Source organism: Ahaetulla prasina, chromosome 9, assembly GCF_028640845.1.
Source record: "Ahaetulla prasina isolate Xishuangbanna chromosome 9, ASM2864084v1, whole genome shotgun sequence".
In the NCBI taxonomy this organism is placed as follows: Eukaryota; Metazoa; Chordata; class Lepidosauria; order Squamata; family Colubridae; genus Ahaetulla; species Ahaetulla prasina.
In genome coordinates, this window is record NC_080547.1 from 11,909,014 (window position 1) to 11,934,141 (window position 25,128).

Below are 25,128 nucleotides of genomic sequence, written 5' to 3' on the forward strand. Positions count from 1 at the left end.
TCTTCTCCTCCTCCTCTTTTTCTTCTTTTCTTCTTCTAGCCTCCCTTTCTTCTTTCTTCCTTCCTTCCTTCCTTCCTTCCTTCCTTCCTTCCTTCCTTCCTTCCTTCCTTCCTTCCTTCTCCTCCTCCTCTTCCTCCTCCTCTTTTCCTTCTTTTCATCTTCTATCCTCCCTCCCTCCCTCCCTTTCTTCCTTATTGTCTGAATGCATCCCCCCCTCCTAACCCACGTTCCCATTGCATGATCTCTGGCTTGAATGACTTGTAAGCAGAAACGACCATAATCAGGGACGCCAGAGGACTTAGACAAGGGAAACCGAGTGTGTTTTTGAGCGTGGGTATTCACCGGAGTTTTCTTTGAAAACATCTTTGTATCCAGCCCCACCGCAGAGAGAAAGTGCCTTGTTCCCCCAAATGGAACAAGCGACAAGGAAAACGGAACAAGGCTCAGGTTTCCAGAGATGAGTGGGGTGGTTGAAACCTCCAGTCCAGGCCCCTGTGCTCAAAAATAAATAAATAAATAAATACAACCATCTTCACGGATCGATCGGTCAACGCTGCAGTCGGAAGGGATGACAAGATTCAGAGTCTCATGAGCGGCGGGAGCAAACGCTGTGCTAACTTGAAATTTCACCATAGTGCAAATCGCGTAACTGGGAAGCAGATAATGAACACGGGGAGGTAGGGGGTGGGATCTGGCATTTTCCGCTAGGGAAGTGTGGTGGCACAGATACAAAGATGCACAACAGCCGTTGGGCTTACCGTGGGGGGGGGAGGGGGCCATCAACAGGAATTAAAAAGGGGATGAAAATTAAGGATGGCTTCGTAAAAAACAAACAAAAAAGATTACCAAAAAGGGACTAGCAAACAAGGCAGTGACATGCTGAGTGGCCCAAAATCCTGTGCTTGCAAATATTCCCCTTGGAAGGGAATATTTCGTGCCCAATTTCAGGATCGCAGCCTTAATCTAACGATGAAAAATAACCAACGCACCAATACTGTTCAATGACAACAAAAAGGGGGAGGGGGTCAAAAAAGAGAGAAAGGAGGGTGGCAGTCACAAGGTCCACTCATACTCACAAACACACAGACACACTGGATCAAGGTCCTACTGGCTGTGGAGGGTTGGAGAAGGGACCCAGGTTTTGGTGGACGCATGGATGTTGAAGTAAAGGTTGTTCCCCCTTCTTTTCTTCTGCTTGGTTGTGTCAGTTCACACGTTGGGGCTCTTTGGGGCATCCAGAACCTGGCGTTGGATGGCGGAAGGACGTGGGACAAGTAGACATCTTCTTGGAAGTAAGACAAGGGACTAAAAGACGGAAGATACTTTTTTGGCAGGCGCTGGTCGTGGTGGGAGGAATGAAGGGTTAGATCATCACCTGCGTCTAGTATCTCTAAGTGACACTTGTTGAAGTTCTGCAGGGAAGAAGAAGAAGAAGAAGAAGATTTAATTGGATTTAAAGATTTAAAAAGATCGTTGCAAGCTTGCTTCAGACGATGGAAGAGGCCACCGTATGAGAGTAGCCTTACTATCCTGGGATAGTAACAGGGATCCTTTCTCCCCAAACTGTACAGCAGGAGAATCCAACATTGGCCACTTGAAGACTTGTGGACTTCGACTCCCAGAATTCTCCAGCCAGCATGGTTGCCATGGTTGGTCACCCCTGCTATACACTGTAAAACATGACAGGTATACCCAGGTAATCCTCAACTTACAGTCTTGTTTAGCAACCATTCAAAGTTACAATGGCACTGAAAATCGTGATATATGACCAGTCCTTGCACTTATGACCATTGCAACATCCCCACGCTCACATGAACCAAGTTTGTGCACTTGGCAACCCGCATGTATTTATGACAATATATTCCCTTCCCTTCCTTCCCTTAATTTCCTTTCCTTCTCCCTTCTCTTCTCTTCTCTTCCCTTCCCTTCCTTTCTTCCCTCTTTTCTTCCTTTCCTTTCCTTTCCTTCTCCCTTCTCTTCCTTCCCTTCCTTTCCTTTCCTTTCCTTTCCTTTCCTTTCCTTTCCTTTCCTTTCCTTTCCTTTCCTTCCCTTCCCTTCCCTTCCCTTCCCTTCCCTTCATCTGCGATGATCCACTGAACAACCGTGGCAAGACAGGTCGTAAAATATGGCGAATGTCACTTCACGAGTCTTTCCCTTCGCCACAGAAATGCCGGGCTGAATTGTGTTCGAACGTTGAGGGCTACCTGCAAAGACTGAGCTAAAAACAAATTCACTTCGGAGGCAGCATCACTTCTTTTCCACCCTTAGAAGTAGGGATGGGGTTCCTCACCTCCAACTGAAATGCTTAAATCCCTGAATGTTCACAACGTCATCACAGCAAAAGACCTAAAGCAAGTTTGCCTCTTCTGGTCACTGAACCCAGATATCTTATGGCTCCTCAATGGCACGAGATTGTCGGCGAGCTTTCGCTCTGCCAAATTGAGGGCCCACTTCAGGTTTTCAATCTGGATAATTTTATAACCTCTCTTTTATTAACAAGTCTCTTTTACCCCCACCTCCACCTTTGCAAATGTCTCTTCAGATCTATCAAGTCATTTGAAGATGGGAGTGAATTGGCAAGGAATAATTTGGCTCAGGGGCTAGGACATTGAGCTTGTCGATCGAAAGGTCGTCAGCTCAGCGGTTCGAATCCTAGTGCTGCCGTGTAACGGGGTGAGCTCCCGTAACTTGTCCCTTGTTCTGCCAACCTAGCAGTTCGAAAGCACGTAAAAAATGCGAGTAGAAAAATAGGGACCACCTTTGGTGGGAAGGGAATAGTGTTCCGTGCGCCTTTGGCGTTGAGTCATGCCGGCCACATGACCACGGAGACGTCTTCGGACAGCGCTGGCTCTTCGGCTTTGAAACAGAGATGAGCACCGCCCCTTAGATTCGGGAACGGACTAGCACATATGTTCAATTGTGCAACAGGCAAATTTGTTGAAATTGAAAAGTGGCACGATTCATAGAGAAAATGGTACTAGGAAGTTCCTGGAGAAACAGAGGGAGATTCGGTGTTCCAAAATGGGGATGGTTTTTTTTGTGTGGGGGGGGACTTAGTTTATGGGACTGATTGATGTTGGAATCGTATCAGGGTTAGGGTCATTGGGTTGAGTTAAATGGGTTGTGAGAATACTGGAATACATTGAATTGTAATACCACTAGGAGGACTGGACTCACAAACGCACTAAGCCAGCAAAGCTGGCTGAGGAACTCTGGGAGTTTATTTATTTATTTATTTATAATTACATTTCTATACCGCACCATCTCCCGAAGGACTCAGGGCGGTGTACAGCCAGTATTAAAATACACATGCCACTATAATATAGATATAATAAATAAACACTATTTAAAAACAATTAAAAGCAAATATTTAGTGGCCGAATCACTAAAACGGTCAAAGACCGATTAAAACCCATTAAAATTTTGCTAAAATACGTTCTTAGGCTAGTCCCACTCGGTGAAATAATAAAGTCTTCAGTTCACATTTGAAGGCCCGGAGGTCGGGGAGTTGGCGTAACCCCGGAGGCAGCTCATTCCAAAAGGCCGGTGCCGCCACAGAGAAGGCCCTCCCCCTGGGGGCCGCCAACCTACGTTGTTTGGTCGACGGCACCCTGAGGAGGCCCGCTCTGTGGGAGCGCACAGGTCGTTGGGAGGCAATCAGTGGCAGAAGGCGGTCTTCTTCTAGTTGAAGTCCACAAGTCTTAAAGTTGCCAAGGTTGGAGACCCCTGCACTAAGCCATGAAGAAACCCAATCAAAAGATAATATTCAACCACTTTAGCATATTGTGCAAAGGTGGTTGCTTAACCCGAACTGGTTAACCTTGTTGGCTGAACGTCACACCTATCTCTGTATTCGGAACCCTTTAGAAGTTTCCCCCAAAGGCTTTGCTCGCCATTAAAAGCTTCAATTCACTTTTCTTTGGTGGAGGAGCAGCAGCAAAAAGAATAGAAAACTCCCTGGAGAACTGCCTACATGGATTGCCCGGTTCCAAACTAAATGTTTTATGATGATTTTCTTTGAGGAGGGCGATTAAAAAAAACACAACGCAATACGAAACCCACCCTCTGAGAAACAGAATGTCATTCTTGATTTATTGATGGCCGGGCTAAGCCGAGGGATTTGGGCTTTTGAGAGGGAGGGAGGGAGGAAGGAAGGAAGGAAGGGGGAAAGGGAGAAGAAGAGAGAGAGGGAGGGAGGGAGGGGGGAGGGAGGAAGGAAGAGAGAGAGAGGGAGAGGGAAGGAGGGAGGGAGGGAGGAAGGAAGGAAGAAGGAAGGGAGAGGGAAGGAAGAGGGAAAAGGAGACAGTGGGGGGAGAGGGAGGGAGGGAGGGAGGGAAGAAGGGAAGAAGGAAGAGGGAGAAAAAGAGAGGGGGAGAGGGAAGGAAGGAGGGACGGAGAGAGAAAGAAAGAAAAGAAGGAAGGAAGGAAAGAAGGAAGGGGAAAGGGGAAGGGAGAGAGAGAGAGAGGGAGAGGGAAGGAAGGTGGGAGGGAGGGAGGAAGGAAGGAAGGAAGGGAGGGGAAGGAAGAGAGAGAGGGGGGGAGGGAGAGGGAAGGAAGGAGGGAAGAAGGAAGGAAGAGGGAGAGGGAGAGAGATGCCTTATTTGGGTTGAAATAGTGTAAAAAGAATAATGGAGGTTGGGGATGAGGTTGGGAAGGGTTGCAAGCTGGATCCATCGATGGCTTATTAGGAGGTCAATTTTGGCAGAAATGGTTACAAATGAAAAGTGTGGTGGGGGGAGTTGCTCTGTATAATGAGCGTGAATTGCTATTCCTTTCCCTGCACCAGCAGTAAATACAGGAAAAAGCTAAATAAATTTGTAGGCATTCCGGATTACAGGTAATCCTCCATTTGCAGCTTTTAATTCAGCCTGCAGTTATAAATCGAGGCCCCACGTGACCAGATTCAAAGTTGTGATTGTTTTGTAATGCAGCCATTGCAAATAGGACATAGACTTATATACCGCTTATATACTTTACACCAGGGTTTTTTTTCCCCACTGCCAGTCTGTGTATCGGCACCGATCCGCGTCATGACAGAAACTAGGCTGTGCAAACAAATGAAGCCCCATCCATGCCTATGCGGGATGCAGGCGGCGCATGAGCTTTGAAAGATGTTGGCTTCGGAGTCTTTTCTGCAGGACGGGTTTTCTGGAACCTTGACAACCAGTCTCCTTCTGGTCCATGGAAAAGCCTATTGTGAGCCGGGCCCAAGTAGGTAGTAGGAAACTCAGTCAGCGAAAAAACAAACAAACTTTATTCGAACAGCTGAGAATTACTTCATTCCCAGCGTAGTTCGACTAAATTAAAGCAAATTCCTCCCAACACAAATTCCTCGGTCCTATCGCAAACCTTGGTCCAGTTAGGCAAACTGCCAAAGGCCTTTCTTGGCAAACGTTCAGAAGTCACAGATACAAAAATAAATGCAAGAAGACGAAGCTACCAACGTTGTTTTCCGACAAACCCAAACGCCGTTGCTGGTCTCTTTTAAGCCTTATGGGAGGTGCCAATCATCTCTTGGCCTTACTCCTGAGCTGCTCTTGCCTTCTGGCAGCTCTTCTCATGCGTGCATCAGGAACAGGCTCCTCCTGTTCCTCTGCCTCACTATTGTCAGGCTCTGGAGGCTCTGGGGTCCGCACCTCACTCCCCGATGGCCCTGGCCCCACCTCAGCCTCATCGCTTTATGACTCCATTGCGAGCTCCGCAGGCTGCTGGAGGACCACAACAAAGCCTCTCTCCATGGAATCGGTCCCTGGCCCCCAAATTGTGGGGCCCATTGCCTTCTAGCATTGTCTAAGCAGTTTATAGAATCACTATATTGCCCCCAACAGTTTTACTGACCTCGGAAGGATGGAAGGCTGAGTCAGCCTCGAGCCCCCATCAAGATCGAGTTTCAGACTGTGGGCAGAGTTAGCCTGCAATACTGCATTCCAACCATGGTGCCGCCATGGCTCTAACCTGGTTGCTAAGCGAATACGGCGGTCATTAAATCAATCCATTTTTCCCAGCGAACATTTTTCCTTTTTTTTGGCCTGGAAACCAGCAATTAAATGACAGAAACTGGCAATACCCCATTGCCAATTGCAGCCAAGCGAAATACTAGCTAGTAAGTTGCTTTGCCCGCACAGAGGATTAATTCTTCATGCTGAGCTTGCTATCTGCAGATGTCTTCCACTCGGGTTTAGGTGCAGCGAAGCTTCGAGCCCCAACTACTGTGGTACATAGAGACAGGATTTGCTATTCAATGTCCTTAGAAGAAGGAAGGCGATAGAGCATGTTGGACATCAATCATGGGCGTTCCGGATGATTAGAAATCAGGATGAACATCTCCTTTGGCCTGCTCCTAAAACTTGCATTTAAAACTTGCAAGCTTGGAAGACTGGATATTCAACTTATGAATGCTTCTCACAGGTAGCGAAACAGTGGCAGAGTCTTAGCTGTATGTCTTACATTTGCAAGGGGGCGATTTAATTGGGTTTGAATGCCTCCTAACATTAACTAAGAAATGTTATTTTACAAAGAAAGAAAGAAAATAACCCAGCAAAGAACCGTCTGAATCACCATGGCCAAGCATTGTTGTGTCTTTGTATTGATTTCGCCCCAAAAGACAATCATGTCTACAAATAACCTGACTCTTATTTTATCTCTTCTACAATCTGCTGCGTTGGTTATTTAGGCTGAAATAAGGCAGGAGAGCTGTACATCTAACAGAGTGTGCAAAGCAGAGGTGGGCTGCTGGAGGGGTCCACAGGGGTTCAGGAGAACCTCTAGCTAAGATTCTGTGCAGTTTGGAGAACCCCCAAATCCCACTCCTGGATGGCCCTGCCCTGCCCTTCCCAGGAGTCCCCACCCTTCCCAGGAGTCCCCACGTGGACAGTTTTGGATGCAGGTAAGTGCAGGATGCGTGTGGAGGCTCGGGGAGGGTGAAAAATTGGCCTACTGGAAGTTCGGGCCTGTTTCCAGCCTCCAGAGGGCCTCTGGAGCCTGGGGAGGCTATTTTCATCCTCCCGGAGGCTCGAGGAAAGGCTCTGGAGCCTGGGGAGGGCAAAAACACCTTCCCACCATGGTGCAGGAGGCTGACTAGGCCACGCCCACCATGGCCACACTCACCCAGTGATCAGGCAGAGTACCCCTTGTTAAAGTTTTTGAAGCCCACCCAAAGCCCTTTCCGTTCAGCATTCATGTTTTTAAAACTTTCAATCGGATTTGAAGAGCTTCTGAAAGCAGTCTACAGAAAGAACACATACAGAGAGAGAAAGAGAGAGAGAGAGAGAGAGGAGAGAGAGAGAGAGAGAGAGAGATTCTTTTAATATAGGTGACTGACAATAAAGTAGAATCATAACTTAGTACTCAACTGCTTTAAAATTCATTGAATTTGGCCCTTGACCCAATCTGATGCAAACATTTTGTCCTGATACTTGTTGTTTGTTTGATACTCGACACTAGAATCTAGAATCTCTCGGTGTCGGCCTGCCTTGTGACTTGCTATCCTTTCCGGCCAGGTCACATGTTATAAGTCATGTGGCTTTTTAAAAAAAATTGCATTTATATCCCGCCCTTCTCCGAAGACTCAGGGTGGCTTACACTACGTTAAGCAATAGTCTTCATCCATTTGTATATTATATATAAAGTCAACTTATTGCCCCCAACAATCTGGGCCCTCATTTTACCTACCTTATAAAGGATGGAAGGCTGAGTCAACCTTGGTCCTGGTGGGACCTGAACTTGCAGTAATTGCAAGCAGCTGTGTTAATAACAGACTGTCTTAGTCCGTTGAGCCACCAGAGGCTTGTTTGGTATTGGTCGTGCCTCCCAGAACCAATTAACAATGAGTATGAAAGTACCACTGTATCTACTTGGGGGTTATTCCCAAGTGGTTCTGGTTGCTTGTGCCTGATGTAGCTTCCCAACCTATAATCCACGCTGGGTGGAGTCCAAATACAGGAGTCGAAATCAAATACTATAGTTGTACAGAGTCTCAAGTTGAGTAAATAAGCACCATATCAGCATTCCAGAACAACCCAACGCCAATGAAAAGATTGGACAAAGGTAACACAGAGGCAGAAGGGGCGGGAAAAAAAGATATTTTTTTGGAAGTGCAAGAGACCTGACCTTCTCTTTAACTGTGTTGACCATCACTAATCGGGCATCACAAAAGAAGTGCACAGCCGAGTGTCTTTGACCATTCGAGGTGTCTGCTCCAGATTGTACTCCAGGTTGCAAGACTAGACTGGGAGTGCTTAGAATTGGTCTCCGTCTCTTGCCATCTGTCCTTTTTCCCCCCCTCCATTTTCCCAATCCAGCCTGCTCGCTGAAGGGGCGGCCAGTTCACATCCAAGAGGTAGAGACAAGAAAGAAAAGGGGAAAAAAAAGATGATTCTACATTTATTAATAATAACTGCCAACTGGTGTGCCCTTTCCAGGGGCCTCCTGAAGTTCCAATAGTCTCATTTACCGGCTAACAAAACTTGAACTTAAATTACAGGTAATGAGGTAATTAAATTTAACTGGTACCGGTGTCTCCTTTTCCCCTCATTTTCTTCCCTTATGATCTTTATCTCAGGTAAAGACCCAATTATCTCTTTTCTATTTGTATTTAAAATGGGATGTCAAAAGCTGTAGGCGTGCTCTTAGCGGATTGGCGGGTTTCAGTTAAAAATATCTTGTTATGTTAGGTGGGTAAGTAGTTCCTGAAAAGCTCTGTTGTCGTGTTTGTGCTCCTTTGACACAAACCCTACGCTCCCAGTGAGTGAAAGGGAACCCCAAAATTCTTTGCAGAATTCTCTTTCAAGGATAGACTTAGAAGAGGAGTGGGCAATTATGGCCCCTTGATGACCTGTGGACTCCAACTCCCAGAATTCCTGAGCTAACCAAGCTGGGTCAGGAATTCTGGGAATTGAAGTCCACAGGTTGCCAAGGGGCCGTAGTTGCCCACCCGTAACTTAGAAGGGAAAGAAAAACTCTCAGAGAGAGAATTAATGAGCAGAGGACTGCAAATCCATTCCATTCTCCGCCATTCAGTCAGAACGGAAGAAGCTTCTTGCATGAGAAGCAAAATGTCTTCTAGCAGAACAAGAAAATCCAGCTGTCTTTTGAAAGAAAACACCTTTGGGAGAGAAAAAAATCCCTCTTTATTCACTTGGTAAGGACATAGGAACCCTGCTAAAGAGCAAGGAAGAGAAAGAACGTTTGACAAATTGATTCTACTAAGAAATTTCAACATCAACAAAAACGCCAAGCGTTAAAGCTAATTAAGGCTTAATAATTCTTAATACTATTAATACTGTGAAACTGGTCTCTCCTTGCTGAGAGCTAATAATGGGGAAGAGATGCAGTTCTTGGAGTTTAGAAAGTAGCCCCCAACTTACTACCTTTTGTTTAATCATGGATGGCAATTACAACGGCGAATTTCAACCAATCCCCACACTTACAACTGTTGCAGCATTTGTATGGTCACATGCATACAGAGGACTGATTGAGTCTGTCATCTGCACCTCTATAACTGTCTGGTTTGGTTCTGCAACCCAACAAGAAAGACACAGACTTCAGAGGATCATTAGAACTGCAGAAAAAACAATGGCGACCAACCTGCCTTCCATTGAGGACCTGTATACTGCACGAGTCAAAAAGAGGGCTGGGAAAATATTCACATCCTGGACATAAACTGTTTCAACTCCTACCCTCAAAATGATGCTACAGAGCACTGCACACCAGAACTAGACACAAGAACAGTTTTTCCCCGAACGCCATCACTCTGCTAAACAAATAATTCCCTCAACATTGTCAAACTATTCACTAAGTCTGCACTACTATTAATCTTCTCATCGTTCCCATCACCCTTCTCCTCCCACGTATGACTGTGACTGTAACTTTGCTGTTTGTATCCTTACAATTTATATTGATATTGATTGGTTACTGATTGCTAATTTGTATCCTATGGCTATCATGAAGTGTTGTAAGTGTTGTACCTTGATGAAGGTATCTTTTCTTTTATGTACACTGAGAGCAGATGCACCAAGACAAATTCCTTCTGTGTCCAATCACACTTGGCCAATAAAAAAATCTATTCTATTCTATTCTATTCTATTCTATTCTATTCTATTCTATTCTATTCTATTCTATTCTATTCTATTCTATTCTATAATATATTCTATTCTATTCTATTCTATTCTATTCTATTCTATTCTATTCTATTCTATTCTATTCTATTCTATTCTATTCTATTCTATTCTACTCTACTCTATTCTATTCTATTCTATTCTATTCCACTCCACTCTATATTCTATTCTATTCTATTCTATTCTATGCAACGGTGGGTTTCCCATATTCTTAGCACTGGTTTGCCGCGTGCACGCCTTCCACACATGTGCCTGGCCTTCCATGCATGCGCTTTGCTCGCGTGTGTGCCTTCTGCACATGCACTCAGCCTCGAAAATGTGGCTAAATAGGATGTCTTTAGGCCAGGGCAGATAGGCAGGCCCACCTGCAATCTCTGCTACCGGTTCTCCCAAACCAGTACAAACCGGTTGAATACCACCACTGGTCATGTGATCGAAATTCAGGAGCTTGGCAACTGGCATGCACTTATGACAGTTGTAGCATCTTGGGGTGTTGTGATTGCCATTTTGGGACTTTCGCAGCCAATGTCCAACAAACACAATCAATGGGGGAAGCCAGATTCCCATAAAGGCCACAGGATTCACATAGTGATTCCAGTAATTGACTTAACAACCATTGTAAAAAAAAAGAAATGCTCATAAAATTGAGCTCAACTCCCTGAACAACTAGTTTGCTAACTGCTGTAGAGCTGGCAATGGAGTCGGACAGCGATGAGGCTGAGGAAGAGCGTGGGCCATTCCTGGAGGCTGCGGAACACCCAGATGATGGCTCTATGTCGGAGGTAGAGGTGAGGCCAGGGCCATCGGAAAGTGAGGTGCAGACTCCAGAACCTCCAGAGGCTGACTGTAGTGAGGGAGAGGAACAGCAGGAGCCTCTTCCTAATGCACACATGAGAAGAGCTGCCAGAAGGCAAGAGCAGCTAAAGCAAAGGGGACAACTCGGGAGTAGAGCCAAGAGATGATTGGCCCCTCCCATAAGGCTTAAAAAACCAGCGACGACGTTTGGGCTCTTTGCTGGAAAACAACCTTGATAGCTTTGTCTCATTGCATTTGTTTCATATCGGCGTCTTCTGAACTTTTGCCAAGAAAGGCTTTTGGCAGTTTGCCTAATTGGACCAAGGTTGGTGATAGGACTGAGGAATTTGTGTTGGGAGGAATTTGCTTTAATTTAGTTGGACTATACCGAGAATGAAGTAATTCTCAGCTGTTCGAATAAAGTTTGTTTTTACACTGACTGAGTTTCCTACTACCTACTTGGGCCTGGGTCACAACACTAACCAATGGAAATTCTGGTCTGAATTGCGATAATAAATCAAGGATTACCTGCGTAGCGAGGATTGGTATGTGATTGGCTACCAGGGCAGGTCACCTGATTTGTAACCCAAGAGAATTCTGGGTTATGGAGTTTTCTTTCCGGATCGATTTGTCCATTGCTGTCCATAGCTGAACAGGAGCCTATCCTTCCATAATTCCTCAACAAAAGCTTATTTTAACTAAAATCACACTAAGGAAGTAGTCAGCAAAGGACAGGTAATCCAAGATTTAGAACAGTTCGAAGTTACAAAGGCACTGAAAAACGTGACTTAGGACTGTTTTTCACAGTTACGACCTTTGTAGCATCCCCATGATCACCTGATCCAAAATTCGGTTCATATTTATGACCGTTGCTGCATCCTGAGGCTTCCCCTGTGACTTGCAAGTCACAGGGGAAGCCCGATCCACTGCAGTGGTTCACTTCACAGCCGACGCAAGAAAAGTTGTAAAACGGGGCAAAAAACTTAACAAAGGTCTCACTCAAGCACGGAAATTTTGGGCTCAATTGTGGTTGTAAGTCGAGAACCCCTCCCCCCCGTATCTTCTTCAGCCATTCTCATCTTCTCCAGAAATCTATCAAGCGGTAGTTTCTGCAAAATTGTGCCTCGGTTCAGAAATCTTGCCGCAACCAGATTACATTTTCTTTTTTTTTTTTTTTTTTTTTTATTGAAAGAGTTTTAAAAAAAACAAAAACATTTTCCCCCTTTTTTCCCCCTCCCTCCCAAAAAAAAAAAAAAACAAAACATCCCCCTCCCTCCCCCACCCCCGGCTTCCCGGGTCAATCACAAGGTAAAGTCCAATCCAAATAACCACATCCAAAGCTTTTCGTCTCCCAACCCCCTCCCCATTACATAAAATAACTTTCTAATTATTCAAAGGCAATCTGATATTTCTTAATCTGATATCTGTTTTGTAGATAATCAATCCATTTTTCCATTCAATTAAATATCTTTCCTGCGTATTGTCTTTTAAAACGCTGAGATTTTAGCCATCTCAGCCAAGTTAATAACTTTCAATATCCATTCTTCTATTGTAGGTATCTCTTCTTTCTTCCAGTATTGTCCAATCAACAGTCTTGCTGCTGTTATTAAGTTCAAAATCAGTTTAGTCTCAATCCCTGTACAATCCATTATAATTCCCAAAAGGAAAAATTGTGGCAGGAACTTTATCTTCTTCTTCAGTACATTTTGAATAATCCACCAAATTCTTATCCAAAAGACCTTAATTTTCTTGCAAGTCCACCAAATATGAAAATATGTAGCATCATCACAATCACACCTCCAACATTTCGCTTGGATATTAGGATACATACATGATAATTTTTTGGGATCTAAATGCCATCTATAAAACATCTTATAAAAATTTTCCTTAAATTCTGTGCTTGTGTAAACTTAACATTTCTAACCCAAATTTTCTCCCATGTTTCCAACATTATTGGTTCCTGAATATTCTGTGCCCATTTTATCATACAATCCTTTACCAAATCCTTTTCGAATCTATTTCAAGCAACACATTATACAATCTCTTTATATGCTCCTGGGTCTGATTTCTAATTTGCTTTATTAAATTTTCCTCCTTTGCATTATACCAATTTTTGATCTTCTTTCCATCTAGCACTTATTTGCCCATATTGAAACCAAGTATAATTCCTCCTTCTTCATTTAATACCTGTAATGATTTTAATTGCAATCTACCTCCTTCAGCATACAAAAGTTCTTTATATGTAATCATTTCCTGTTTCTGTTCTATATTTATATTCTCTATTGCATGTCTAGGGCTCGCCCATATAGGAATCTTATAATCTAATTTATAGGAATATTTATTCCAGACCATAAAGAGCACTTCTCAACACATGATTCTTAAAAGCCCTATCCACTTTTTTCCATAAAATAAATCGCATGCCATCCATATAACAAGTCATAACCTTCTATATTCAAAATTCTTTCCTCTGTTAAGTTAAACCAGTCACTTATTACTGAAAGGGTTACTGCTTCATAATATAGTTTAAAATTAGGCATTCTTAAACCACCTCTTTCCCGTGAATCCTGTATTATTTTCATTTTAACCTCGCCTTTTACCCTGCCATATAAATTTATTAATCCCTCTGCCAATCTTCCAAATTTTTATCCTTTTTAATTATAGGTATCATCTGGAACAGAAACAAAAATCTAGGTAACACATTCATTTTAATAGCATAATCCTTCCCAATAGGGATAACTGCAATTTCTTCCAGCCATTCATATCATTCTGAACTTTTGCCATAGCAAGTCATAATTATTCTTATAAAGTTTCTTGTTCGATGAGCTAATATAGACCCTAAATATTTAACCTTTTTACTACCTCAAATCCTGTCATTTCCTCTAGTTTTTGTTTCTGTTGTATAGACATATTTTTAATTATCACTTTTGTTTTTTCTGATTTATTTTAAATCCTGATACCTTTCCATATTTATCAATTACTTCCAACAAAATCTACTTGAATTTATAGGATTCATTAACGTAACCACTACATCATCTGCAAAAGCTCTAACTTTGTACTCATATTGTCTAATCTTAATTCCTCTATTTTCATTAATTCTCGTATTTTATCTAATAATGGTTCCAGAGTCAAAACAAACAATAATGGTGATAAGGGACATCCCTGTCTTGTTCCTTTCGCAATCTTAATAACTTCTGTCAAACTACCATTTACTATAATCTGTGCTGTTTGCTCTCCATAAATCGCTTTAATTATTCTAATAAAACAGTCTCCAAATTGCATTTTCTCTATTAATTTAAATAAAAAATCCCAATGCAATCGATCAAAGGCTTTCTCTGCATCCAAAAAAATAAGTGCCGCTGAAGTATTCTTCTTTTCCAAATATTCCAATATATTAATAATCTGTCTAACATTATTCCTCATCTGCCTCCCTTTTATAAAACCAGATTGATCAGTATGAATTCTTTGTTGTAAAACTAACATTAATCTATTTGCTATTATTTTTACAAAAATCTTATAATCATTATTTAAAAGTGAAATCGGCCTATAGTTACCAGGTTTAGAGCAGTCTTGCTCCTCTTTCGTATCAGTGAAATAAAAGATGTTTTCCATGACGGGGTATTCCCACCCTAATTGTATCTGATTAAATAATTCTTTAAGTGGGCCTAATATTTCATCCTGTGTTTTTTATAATAAGTTGCTGTAAGACCATCTGTACCAGGGTTTTCCCATTTTAATTGTTTAATTGCCTCCACTATTTCTCCAGTAGCTATCGGCCGGTTCAGCTCCTCCTCTGTTCTAATGTTAGAATATTCACCTTATAATCTTTCAAATAATCATAAATATCCCTATCCAATATTTTGTCTTTTGCATATAGTGCAGTATAAAATTCTGAGAATGCCTTTTAATTTTATCCTGTTGATATGTCTCTTTACCTTTATATTCTATTTTTGTATGACACGTGCTTTCTGTTTCTTCCTTAAATTATATGCCAACCATCTCCCAGGTTTATTTGCATTACAAAAGTATTATGTTTAGCATATTGTATATTCGTTGCCACCTGGTCTGCCATTAACATATTAAATTGACTCTGTAATATTTTTATAGCCTCTTTAAGTTTATGATCTTGTGGGTTTTGAATTAATAACTGTTGCTTCCTTTGAATTTCTTCTTCCAAATATCTACGCTGCTTTTGTTTATTATTCCTTTGCCTGTTGTCCAAATAAAATCAATATCCTCTAATAAACGCTTTGCTCGCTTCCCACACAGTTCCTATAGGTGTCCCTTTGTACATATTAAAATCAAAAAATTCTTTTAACTGTTTCTTACAATAAGTTACATTATCCTCATATCTAAACAGATTTTCATTCAACCTCCATGTTCTACCACCTTTTTTCCCTTGTAATAATTCCATCCATACTGGGCTATGGTCAGTTAAACACCTCGAAAATATCTTCGTTTTCTTCACCCTAGAAAGCAAGTCATTAGAAATTAAAATAAAATCAATGCGTGAAAAAGATTGATGCCTATCAGAAAAAAAAGTAAAATCTCTCTCATCTGGATTCCGTAACCTCCATATATCTCTAAACTCAAAGTCTTCCATCATTTCAAAAAAAGATTTTGGTAATTTTGCATGTATAGGTATCTTCTTGGAGGAGGTTCTCTTATCCCTTCTTGTATCAATTACTCCATTCCAGTCTCCTTATAAAATAAACGAACTATAATCCCAGAGGTCAACCTCTCATCTAACATTTTGTAAAACTTTTCTTGTTGCTGATTAGGTGCATAAATACCTATCAACAAAGTCTTTTTTGCATCTATCACCAGTTCAATAGCAATAAATCTTCCTTGAATATCTGCCTCAATTAGCTTAGCTGGTATATCCTTCCTGATATATACAACAATTCCATGCTTCTTTTCCAAAGCTGATGCAACAAAATGGTTACCCAATTTTGAATTAATTAAATATTTTTGGTCTGATAATTTTATATGTGTCTCTTGCAAACAAATCACATCATTTTTAAATTGTTTCAAGTAGTGAAATATTTTCCTTCTTTTCTGAGCTGAATTCAAGCCATTAACATTCCATGACAAGATTCTATTTGCCATTACTGGCCTCCTGAAGCTTTGAAGCAGACAACGGAAGCTCCTCCTCCCGTATCTTCCGTCTAGCTCCTCCCACAGCTTCCATAATGGGATCCTGACTTTTACTTTGAGACTGTTGCTCTTCTTTACGCTTAAGGGCTCCTCTTGTCACCCTTTGCTCTTGTGGTTCCTCTAATACTGGCAGCAATAAAGGCTCTTGGGTCACCACGCCTTCTTGAGTCTCTTGAAGTTTTCTATCACTTCTATTTCGACTTTCAAAACTGTAGAAAGAAAACTTTGCCTTTAAAACCGTGTCAATTCTATATCTCCTTCCTTGATAGAATAGTGTCAGTCCAACTGGCACCTCCCATCTGAATTGAATCTGATGTTTTTAAGTTCTTGTGTAAAAAGCAAATTGCTTCCTGTCTCTTAACATCTTTGAAGGAATCTCTTTCAACACCTTCAACTCCTGTTCTCCAATTTTTAAAGTTGTCTGATATGAAACTTGCAGAATTTGATTTCTCATAGTCCTTTTCACAAAATAAACCACAATGTCCCGAGGAAGCTTTCTCTGTCTTGCAATCCAAGAATTAACTCTATATATTTTATCAATTTGGTAAGCTACCTCTTGGGGTCCGCTTCAATAAATTCAGCCAATGCTTCTGATATAATTTTTCTTAAGTCTTCTCACGCTCTTCTTGCATACCACGAATTCTAAGAGCTCCTTCCATAAGTTTATATTGTAATATCACAACCTGATCTTCATTTTGATCCACTTTTTTCTGAACACCTTTCATTTCATCTTCTAAATACTTATTTGACTGAGAGATCTGTTGCATTTCCACTTCCAATCCTTCAATTTTTTACTCAGTCCTTGAACTGCCATAAGAATATCTTCTCTTATTTTTGCATTAAAATTCTCCATCATCTCTTTTGCCTATCTTCAGAAAGTTTTAATTGTTCTTTCAATATTTCCTCAAGACTTGGTTCAGATCCCTTCTTCCAGAAGGCTTTAAAGGTTTAGCTGCCATTCTGTCTTCAAAAGAATCAGGAATTCAAACTTAATAACTCTCCTTCCCTCCTTTCAGTATAAAAACTCCGTTTGTAACAATCCACAAGTAACGCTGCTTCATCGTACTAAAAATTTTACTTTCACTTTTAGACGCCATTTTAAAAGTCAATTAATCAAAGACAAAGAAAGGTTTCAAATTTCAAAAAGGGAGTCGGTACTTGCCGTGCTGATTCTACATCAAAGTTCGAACGCTTGTGAAATTCCCGTCTGCTTGGAATATCAATCAATTTAATAAGTTCTCTAGAGCAGAAGCAACATTCCTCTCCTTTTCCCTGATAAAAACAGGGGCGTGCTGAAGTTGGAAGGAGTGGAATTCGGTGGGGTCATAAATCCAGGAAAATTCGCTCTTAAGAGCAAACCCCCTGTCAGACCTGCCACTCTTCCACAATTCTGATAATCTCTTTCACCCAGAGATTATGCTAAGCTCAGTGAACAGTGATTTATTTTCTGTTTCACTGACTTTTACAATCTTCTAACACGGAGTGCTCTGTTTGAGCACCCAGCAGGAGGGTGACGTCACTGGAGCCTCAATCCAGATTACATTTTCAAAGTGTCATCTGACAGGCTTTATTTTCAGAGAAGCTGGGAGATTTTCTGGAATGTGGATTTGGCAGGATTAGCATCTTTTCACGGATGATGATAATAATAATAATAATAATAAAAGAATCATCCCTCTATGAGGATGAAGATGATGATAAACAACCGCTATCATTTAAAAAAAAAAAAAAGACCACCCAAGGTAGATTAAGAAGACCTTATCAACTTCATTGAAGGGCAAATTCCCAACAGAAGGAAGAGAAATGCAGGAGGGATGGAGAAGTGATGGGTGGGGGGAATGGATGACAAGGAGAGAAAGGCTCCCCTCCCTCCTTCTCTCTCTCTCTCTCTTTCTCTCTTTCTCCCCAATCCCCATCATTCCTGCATTGAAAAGAAATTGCAATCAGCTACACTGCCTCTTATATTTCTTTCTTGTCTCCTAAAAACAATTATCGGAAGGAAAAAAAAAGAATTCACCAATGAATTAATTTCATGAACTTTCGCCGGGCTAGTAACAATCTGGAGGAAAGAAGGAAGCCTTCTACGTAGCTTATTTTTCGAACCATTCTGGAAATGGCGTCCTCATTTCTCTTCCGAACTAGAAGGTTTCTTTGAAAATAACTGGGCTATTAACCATCACACGTTCTTCTCTTGTGTGTGAAAAGCGTGTACGTGTTGTGTCTTGCCCGCCCTCAGAGCAGCCGGGGCCTTCTTACCTGCTCCCGCACACTGAGGAATGTATGCCTCCCGGTCCCAGTCCTGGCTCCATGCCCACACAAACTGCAGAAGGAGAATCTCCCTGCCCCAGCCCTGACTCCATGCCCAGGCAAACGGAGCAGCTAGACCCCTCCCCCTCCTCCACAGCAGGTGAGCCTGAGGAGGGTTTATTACCAACAGCTGATTGGTGTGACCCTCGCATCAGAAGATTGGAGAGGCGGAGGCTACAGAGGGAAGGGAGGGGCAGGCCTTAATGAGTGCTGAGTCATGGAGCCACACCCCATGGCCTATATAAAGGATCTACTTTCTGGCAGTCTCTGAGTCAGGCAAAGTCGAACTTATCTTGCTGAAGTCACTTACTGGTCTCCTGCCTGCTCTGAGGACTTTGCTAGGACTTTGGGCAGAGCTGCAGAGGCACGCCTGATTCGGATTTCCCGGACCCAGCCGTCAGCGGAGGAGTGGGACACGACAGTACGTGTGCCTGATTAATCTGCCTGATTAATCGTGAGCACTTTTTCAATCACTCAAAGGGTCTTTAATAATTACCCAAGAAAATCAAGCAAATTCTCCAGCTCGAATTGCGATCAACACACGATACATTCCTTCGTCCTCTTTCAGACATCCTCCCAGCTTTCCTGCTGTGGACTGACGGAGTGCTATCTTGCTCTTGCTCACCTTACCTCCCCTGACTGAAGGGACATACCCCCCCAGGTTTAAAATGAGCTGTGCAACCTCCCTGTTCAGGAGAACATCAAAGCCCTACTAAGCTCCTGAGATGTCCTCCTTCAGAGCTTGATGTCCTGCTAACACTGCAAGAAGAACCAACCAAGCCATCCAGGTCTCCAAGTCACATCGAAGCAGAAAGACAGCTCCTTCCTTGTTCAAGTGGCTCGTCATAATTTGCAACTCCCCTCCCACGCATGCATGTGCAAGCCCCACATACATGTGGGTGCAACCCCCAGCGCTCCCTCTGCTTTTGGCATATGATGGCATGTGGGACCGGAAGGCCCGTTTTCCGCCCTCCCCATGCTCCAGAAGCTTTCTAGGAGCCTGGAGAGGGCGAAAATCGCCTTCCCTACCTCCCGGAGGCCCTCTGGAGGCCAGAAACAGCCCATTTCCTGACTTCCAGTGGGCCCAGAAGACCCAAAAATCAGCTGGCTGGTGCATGCATGTACACTGGAGCTGAGCTAGGGCAACGCTCGTGTGCCCACCGATATAGCTCCCTGTGCCACCTGTGGCATGCGTGCCATAGGTTCACCATCACGGTTCTAAGCTAACCAACTTGATCAGGTCATAATTCTGATCACCAACATTGGCTCATCTTGAAGATGCTACTGAGCTCATATTGATTTTGTGGCCTCTTCTTCTCAACTAACTTTAATCTCCAAAGAAACTCTCCTGTCCTCCTTGTTTCTCTTCTTCTCCGTTGTAGAAATGAAGGCAAGTTACTACCTGCATAAAACAGAAAATAAATCTATGGTCTGCTCTTGCTTGCTTTGTACCGTCAATTCAAAGGAGAAGAAACTATCAAATTACTAGGTCCATCCACATCCCTGGCAGGAAAAAGAAGGGAAGGATGAAGGAGACATCTCAAGATACCAGAAGAACATCACCCAACGTTATGCTGTGGGGAAGGGAGGAGTTGTCGTACCTACCTTGAGGACAGCATCTGAAGGGAGGAAGGCTGACAGTGTGGTGCGCTAACATACGTTAGCCTGGATGGTTGCATACTCAACCAGATCTCCACCAGCAGGAACGGAGGTTCTGTGACTAGGTGATGATGTTGTCAGAACGGAAGTGTCCAGCTCTGCGTATTGGACGTTGGAATCCTTGTTGTTGCCCGCAGTCTGAAGATGAAAGGGCACCACGGACGGACAGGAAGGAAGGAAGAAGGAAAGAAAGTGGGGAGTGGAGGTGGAAAGACGTAGCCACACGAGACACCAGGGGATCATGGCAAGAGAAGGAGGAAAGGAAGACAGGGGAAGAAGACAATCAAACGGGGGAATCAAGAGAGAGAGGGAAGCAAAGAACGACAGTGAGAAAAAAGATCAAAACAAGCTCAAAAGGAACATTGCTCTGAGGATTTGAATCTCTGAGAAGCACAGTTAATGAGTCAGATTCCTTCTCGTGTACAAATGGCTTTGCAATCTTTTAGGATGCTGTTTTTGTCTGCTTTTCCATCTATCGGGAAACATTCATACGATGTTCGGCAGCCAAATGTTTTCTCAGCTGGCTTACTTATTCCCAAGCCATCCAAGAGGGAAAGACTAAAGCTTGATCGATCCATACCAGTGACAAAATCAAAGAGGAAATCGTAGCACAAGAGAGCATGAAAGAAGGAACTTGGGAGATTTCAAACTCAGGCTATCCAGAAAGCACCCAGTTAGGAAACAGTAAGGTAAAGGTTTCCCTGTCCAGGTGTGTCGACTTTGGGGCACGGTGCTCCGTTTTTTTTGGATGAGGGGAGCCAGCATTGTCCAAAGATGGTTCCATAGTAATGTGGCCAGCATAGCCATACGCCAAAAGCACAGAAAAGTGGTATCAAAGTGGTACCTATTTAACTACTCACATCTGCATGCTTTCAAACTGCTAGGTGGGTAGGAGCTGGAGCTAGGAATGGGAGCTCACCCCGTCGCATGGCGCTCAGGTCTCAGCTTTCCATCTGACAAGCTCAGCGTCTTTAACTCCTGAGCCATCGCGGCCCCCCAAAATTTGATATATTTTGGGGGATATAACACTTAGGGCCTCTGGTGGCTCAGACTGCTAAGACAGTCTGTTATGGACACAGCTGCTTGCAATTACTGCAGGTTCAAGTCCCATCAGGCCCAAGGTTGACTCAGCCTTCCATCCTTTATAAGGTAGGTAAAATGAGGACCCAGATTGTTGGGGGCAATAAGTTGACTTTGTATATAAGATACAAATGGATGAAGTCTATTGCTTAACATAGTGTAAGCTGCCCTGAATCTTCGAAAAAGGGTGGGATATAAATGCAAATAATAATAAAAAAAAAAACAACTTGCATATACAGCATTTTCTGAGATCAGGATGAATGAAGAAAGAGACTTTTCATGGCTGTCTTTCAGCAAACCAGATGTTTCGTAGAGACCAGGAAAAGGAACTTTAAGTCTGCCTGCCCCCACATAAAACTTCCTTTTCTCCAACTTTCCCATGAAAAATAGGTCTGGGTGACGTCAGTGATATATATATATATATTTCTTATTTTGATTAAACCTTCTGCCTGCATCTCTTTTAACTCCTGGGTCCTTCCAAATCTTTTGGCTGGCAGAGATTATTTTGAAGGAGCTCCGGTACAGAAGCTTCCTCTCTCTTTCAAATGGTTTGCAGCAACTGCCCAGCTGCAGGGAAGCCATTCAAAGAGATTTTGTGGCTTCAGAACAAGCCCTTTGAAGCCCGTTGTGAGGTGGACTGATTTGGCCAGTAATTGCCTGCCTCCAACTCCCGTCTCCGAGACCTGATTCCCTGTTACATGCCAAGGCTGAGTGCTTTTTCTTCCATGGCTTGATAAGCAAAGGAATGGCATGAGATTCAGCTGAAACTATGTCACCATATATATATAAAAATTTTTTTGTCTTAATGCCCGACTGGCGGAAAAGTAATGAGCAATCTTTTTCCCTACCTAGAGTTCCAGCACTGGCTCCAAATGTCACGGATGGGCCCAGCCTGACCGTATGCTTTTCTAGATCAAAGGCAAGGTAGAAATTCATCTACCTTGGTTACATGGTTGTTTGTTGTTGTTTGTATTTTATTGGCCTGTTCACCGCCCTGAGTCCTTCGGGAGAAGGGCGGTATACAAATTAAAATATTATGATTATTATTATTATCAGGTACAGATGCTGAGCTTGTCGATCGAAAGGCCGGCAGCTCAGCGGTTCGAATCCCTAGCACCGCATAATGGGGTGAGCTCCCATTACTTGTCCCAGCTTCTGCCAACCTAGCAGTTCGAAAGCAGGTAAAAAATGCAAGTAGAAAAAATAGGGACCACCTTTGGTGGGAAGGTAATAGCGTTCCGTGCACCTTTGGTGTTGAGTCATGCCGGCCACATGACCACGGAGATGTCTTGGGACAGCGCTGGCTCTTCGGCTTTGAAACAGAGATGAGCACCGCCCCCTAGAGTCGGGAACAACTAGCACGTATATGCAAGGGGAACCTTTACCTTTACTTATGGAGATTCTCTAGGGATGCGGTGGCTCAGTGGTTAAGGTGCTGAGCTTGTCTATCAGAAGGTCAGGAGTTCAGCGGTTCAAATCCCTAGAGCTGTGTAATGGGGTGAGCTCCTGTTACTTGGAAATAGGAAAAAAAACCAAAAACATTTCCCTTTCCCTTTTCTCTTTCATTGCAAGAATGCATATCTTTCTGGAGCTTGTCTGCAATGCTTATTTTTTTAATTATTATTTAAAAAAAAACCACCTCTACATTGCTATCCTATCTTGCAGTGCGGCTGATTTAAACCAGCACCTCCCAAGTTATCGTTGCATTTTCAAGACTGAAAATGCTGCCAGCTTATGGAAATGTCAGCACCCGGATGGCGAGCGGGTGGGTGTTTCTGAATTCCAATGGAAGTGGGAGGGGAGGGGGGCGTGGGAAAAGAGAGGATTACAGGAGCCTAAATGCCACATGGTCGGTCGCGGGGGACCCAATGCTGCAAAACTCTTCATTGGGCCAGTAGCCTGTAGACACACAAGCGGTGTGAACCGTAAAACTCTCCTGACAAAGAGGAGAGCAGGAGGGCGTATCTGGCTCTCGAAATCGCATGGCAGCCGTGCAGTGGAAGGAGGGGGGGGTGGGCTTTTATCCTTGCTCAGGCCTCCATTGTTCAGCGTACACCTACTTGGGGAGGGGAAGAAGGTTTACGCCAAGGATGCGCAGAGGGAGATCTGCTCTCCCTGAGATTTTTCTCATGCAAAGAGATCAGGCGTGCGCAGAGCATAAGAAGGAGAGGGGGGAGGGAAGTTAGCGAAGAGTTAATTTCAGTTTTCTTGGAAGGGGGGAACAGTCTCAGTGGAGGGGGGCAGAGATCTGCAGAGGGGGGTGATTAAAAAAAACACCACCTAATGAGAAGGAAGAATTCCCTGGAGAAGAGCCTAATGCTGGGAATGATGGAGGGCAAAGGAAGAAGAAGGCAGAGAACAAGGTGACTGGATGGAGTCTCTGAAGCAGTGGGTGTGAGCTTAAATGGACTCCAGAGGATGGTGGAGGACAGGAAGGCCTGGAGGAACGTTGTCCATGGGATCATGGTGGGTCAGACACAACTTTGGATGGATGGATGGATGGATGGATGGATGGATGGATAGATAGATAGATAGATGATAGATAGATAGATAGATAGATAGATAGATAGATAGATAGATAGATAGATAGATAGATAGACAGATAGATTGATCTATCAATCCAAGGATCCCTTGGACTGCAAGGCAATCAAACCGGTCAGTCCTAGAGGAGATCAACCCTGATTGCTCTTTAGAAGGCCAGATCCTGAAGATGAAACTGAAATACTTTGGCCACCTAATGAGAAGGAAGGACTCCCTGGAGAAGAGCCTAATGCTGGGAAAGATTGAGGGCAAAAGAAGAAGGGGACGACAGAGAATGAGGTGGCTAGATGGAGTCACTGAAGCAGTCGGAGGGAGCTTAAATGGACTCCAGAGGATGGTAGAAGACCGGAAGGCCTGGAGGAACGTTGTCCATGGGGTTGCGATGGGTCAGGCACGACCTCACAACTAACAACAACAACAACAATCTCTGGCTTGGAACAGACAAAGTTGATGTTGTAGTGTAGCCCACCAAGCTAGTCTTGGGGTAAGAGAGTCTCTTTTCTCAACCTGCCTCGTCTATATTCATCGTTGCCTTCAGGAAGGACCTCACACCTCAGCTTCTAGACTCAGCGTAGCATTTGCTGACTTACATGCAAGGCTCCCTGCTGCTGTTCCTATCTCAGCATCACCTTCCTGCCTGGGGCCCAGATGCGTACCAATCGAAACCTTTGGTCTCCACCCAATTGAGAGCCTAGAATCTGTTCTGTCTCCTTCCCCACTTCGGAGCAATGAGCTGGCCTTCAGCCAGTGGATTCACGGCTCTTATCAGTCCTGGCAGAGAAATCGCAGCTGCCTGCCAAAGTTCAAACAAATGACTCACGTAGCAAGACTTTCAGCTCTCTTTGAAATGGTTCAGCTAATTTTTGCTTCCCGTGGAGTGAGAGCAGACCCAAAGCTCCTTATATATCCTGTGGGGTGGGGCTCCTGCCCCACCCTTCCCTTTGATGATGCTGCCTCTCTAATCTTCTGAAGCGTGGGTCGATCCAAGCTTGATTATTATTATTATCAGCTGGGTCTGAAGGCGTAGCCTGGGGAAGGGAGGAATCAGGGGATGACGTCCTCATTACTTCCTCCGACTTGTCTGGTTCTGGCTCCTGGAGCCGGGCCAAAGGAATCGGTGCTCCCGAGGTAAGCCTTACCGGCCCTTCCCCCTTACCCTCGGAGTCATTTTTGGGAATGGGGCCAGGTTCGGGGGCTGGAGTCACAACAGAATCACTTTGGGGGATCATCAAAAGAATGAAGCTGAAGTCTCTGAAGCTCTTTCAGAAGTTCATAGAAGATTATCTGCAAAACCCTTGTACATGTGGCATTCCCACCCACCCCAAATCCACAAAAGGGTGATCAGAAATTCAGATGCACCAAGATGATTCTGGATGGAATATAAAGTCTTTGGAGGAACAGACCGATCTTGTTTTAGAGGCCCAAGCTACACCTGTCCCTGTTCTGATTGGTTCAGACTTGAAGTTTAAAGGTAAAGGTT

At 43.6% G+C, this 25,128-nt stretch overlaps 1 protein-coding gene across 3 annotated transcripts in view; it reads right to left on the bottom strand.

The window, feature by feature from the left end:
- Positions 1–206: 206 nt before the first annotated feature.
- LOC131204101 (uncharacterized) overlaps positions 207–25,128 on the bottom strand; it is a 30,336-nt gene continuing 5,414 nt past the window's right edge. The window contains exons 4-5 of one of the 3 annotated variants that reach the window (XM_058194983.1): positions 19,974–20,165; positions 207–1,412 (exon numbers count right to left, since the gene is read on the bottom strand). In XM_058194983.1, the coding sequence (XP_058050966.1) occupies positions 20,019–20,165 (147 nt within the window). In that variant the 3' untranslated portion in view covers positions 207–1,412; positions 19,974–20,018. Of the gene's footprint in view, positions 1,413–19,969; positions 20,166–25,128 lie in introns of all 3 variants that reach the window. The other 2 variants (XM_058194984.1, XM_058194982.1) reach the window with 2 other exon arrangements.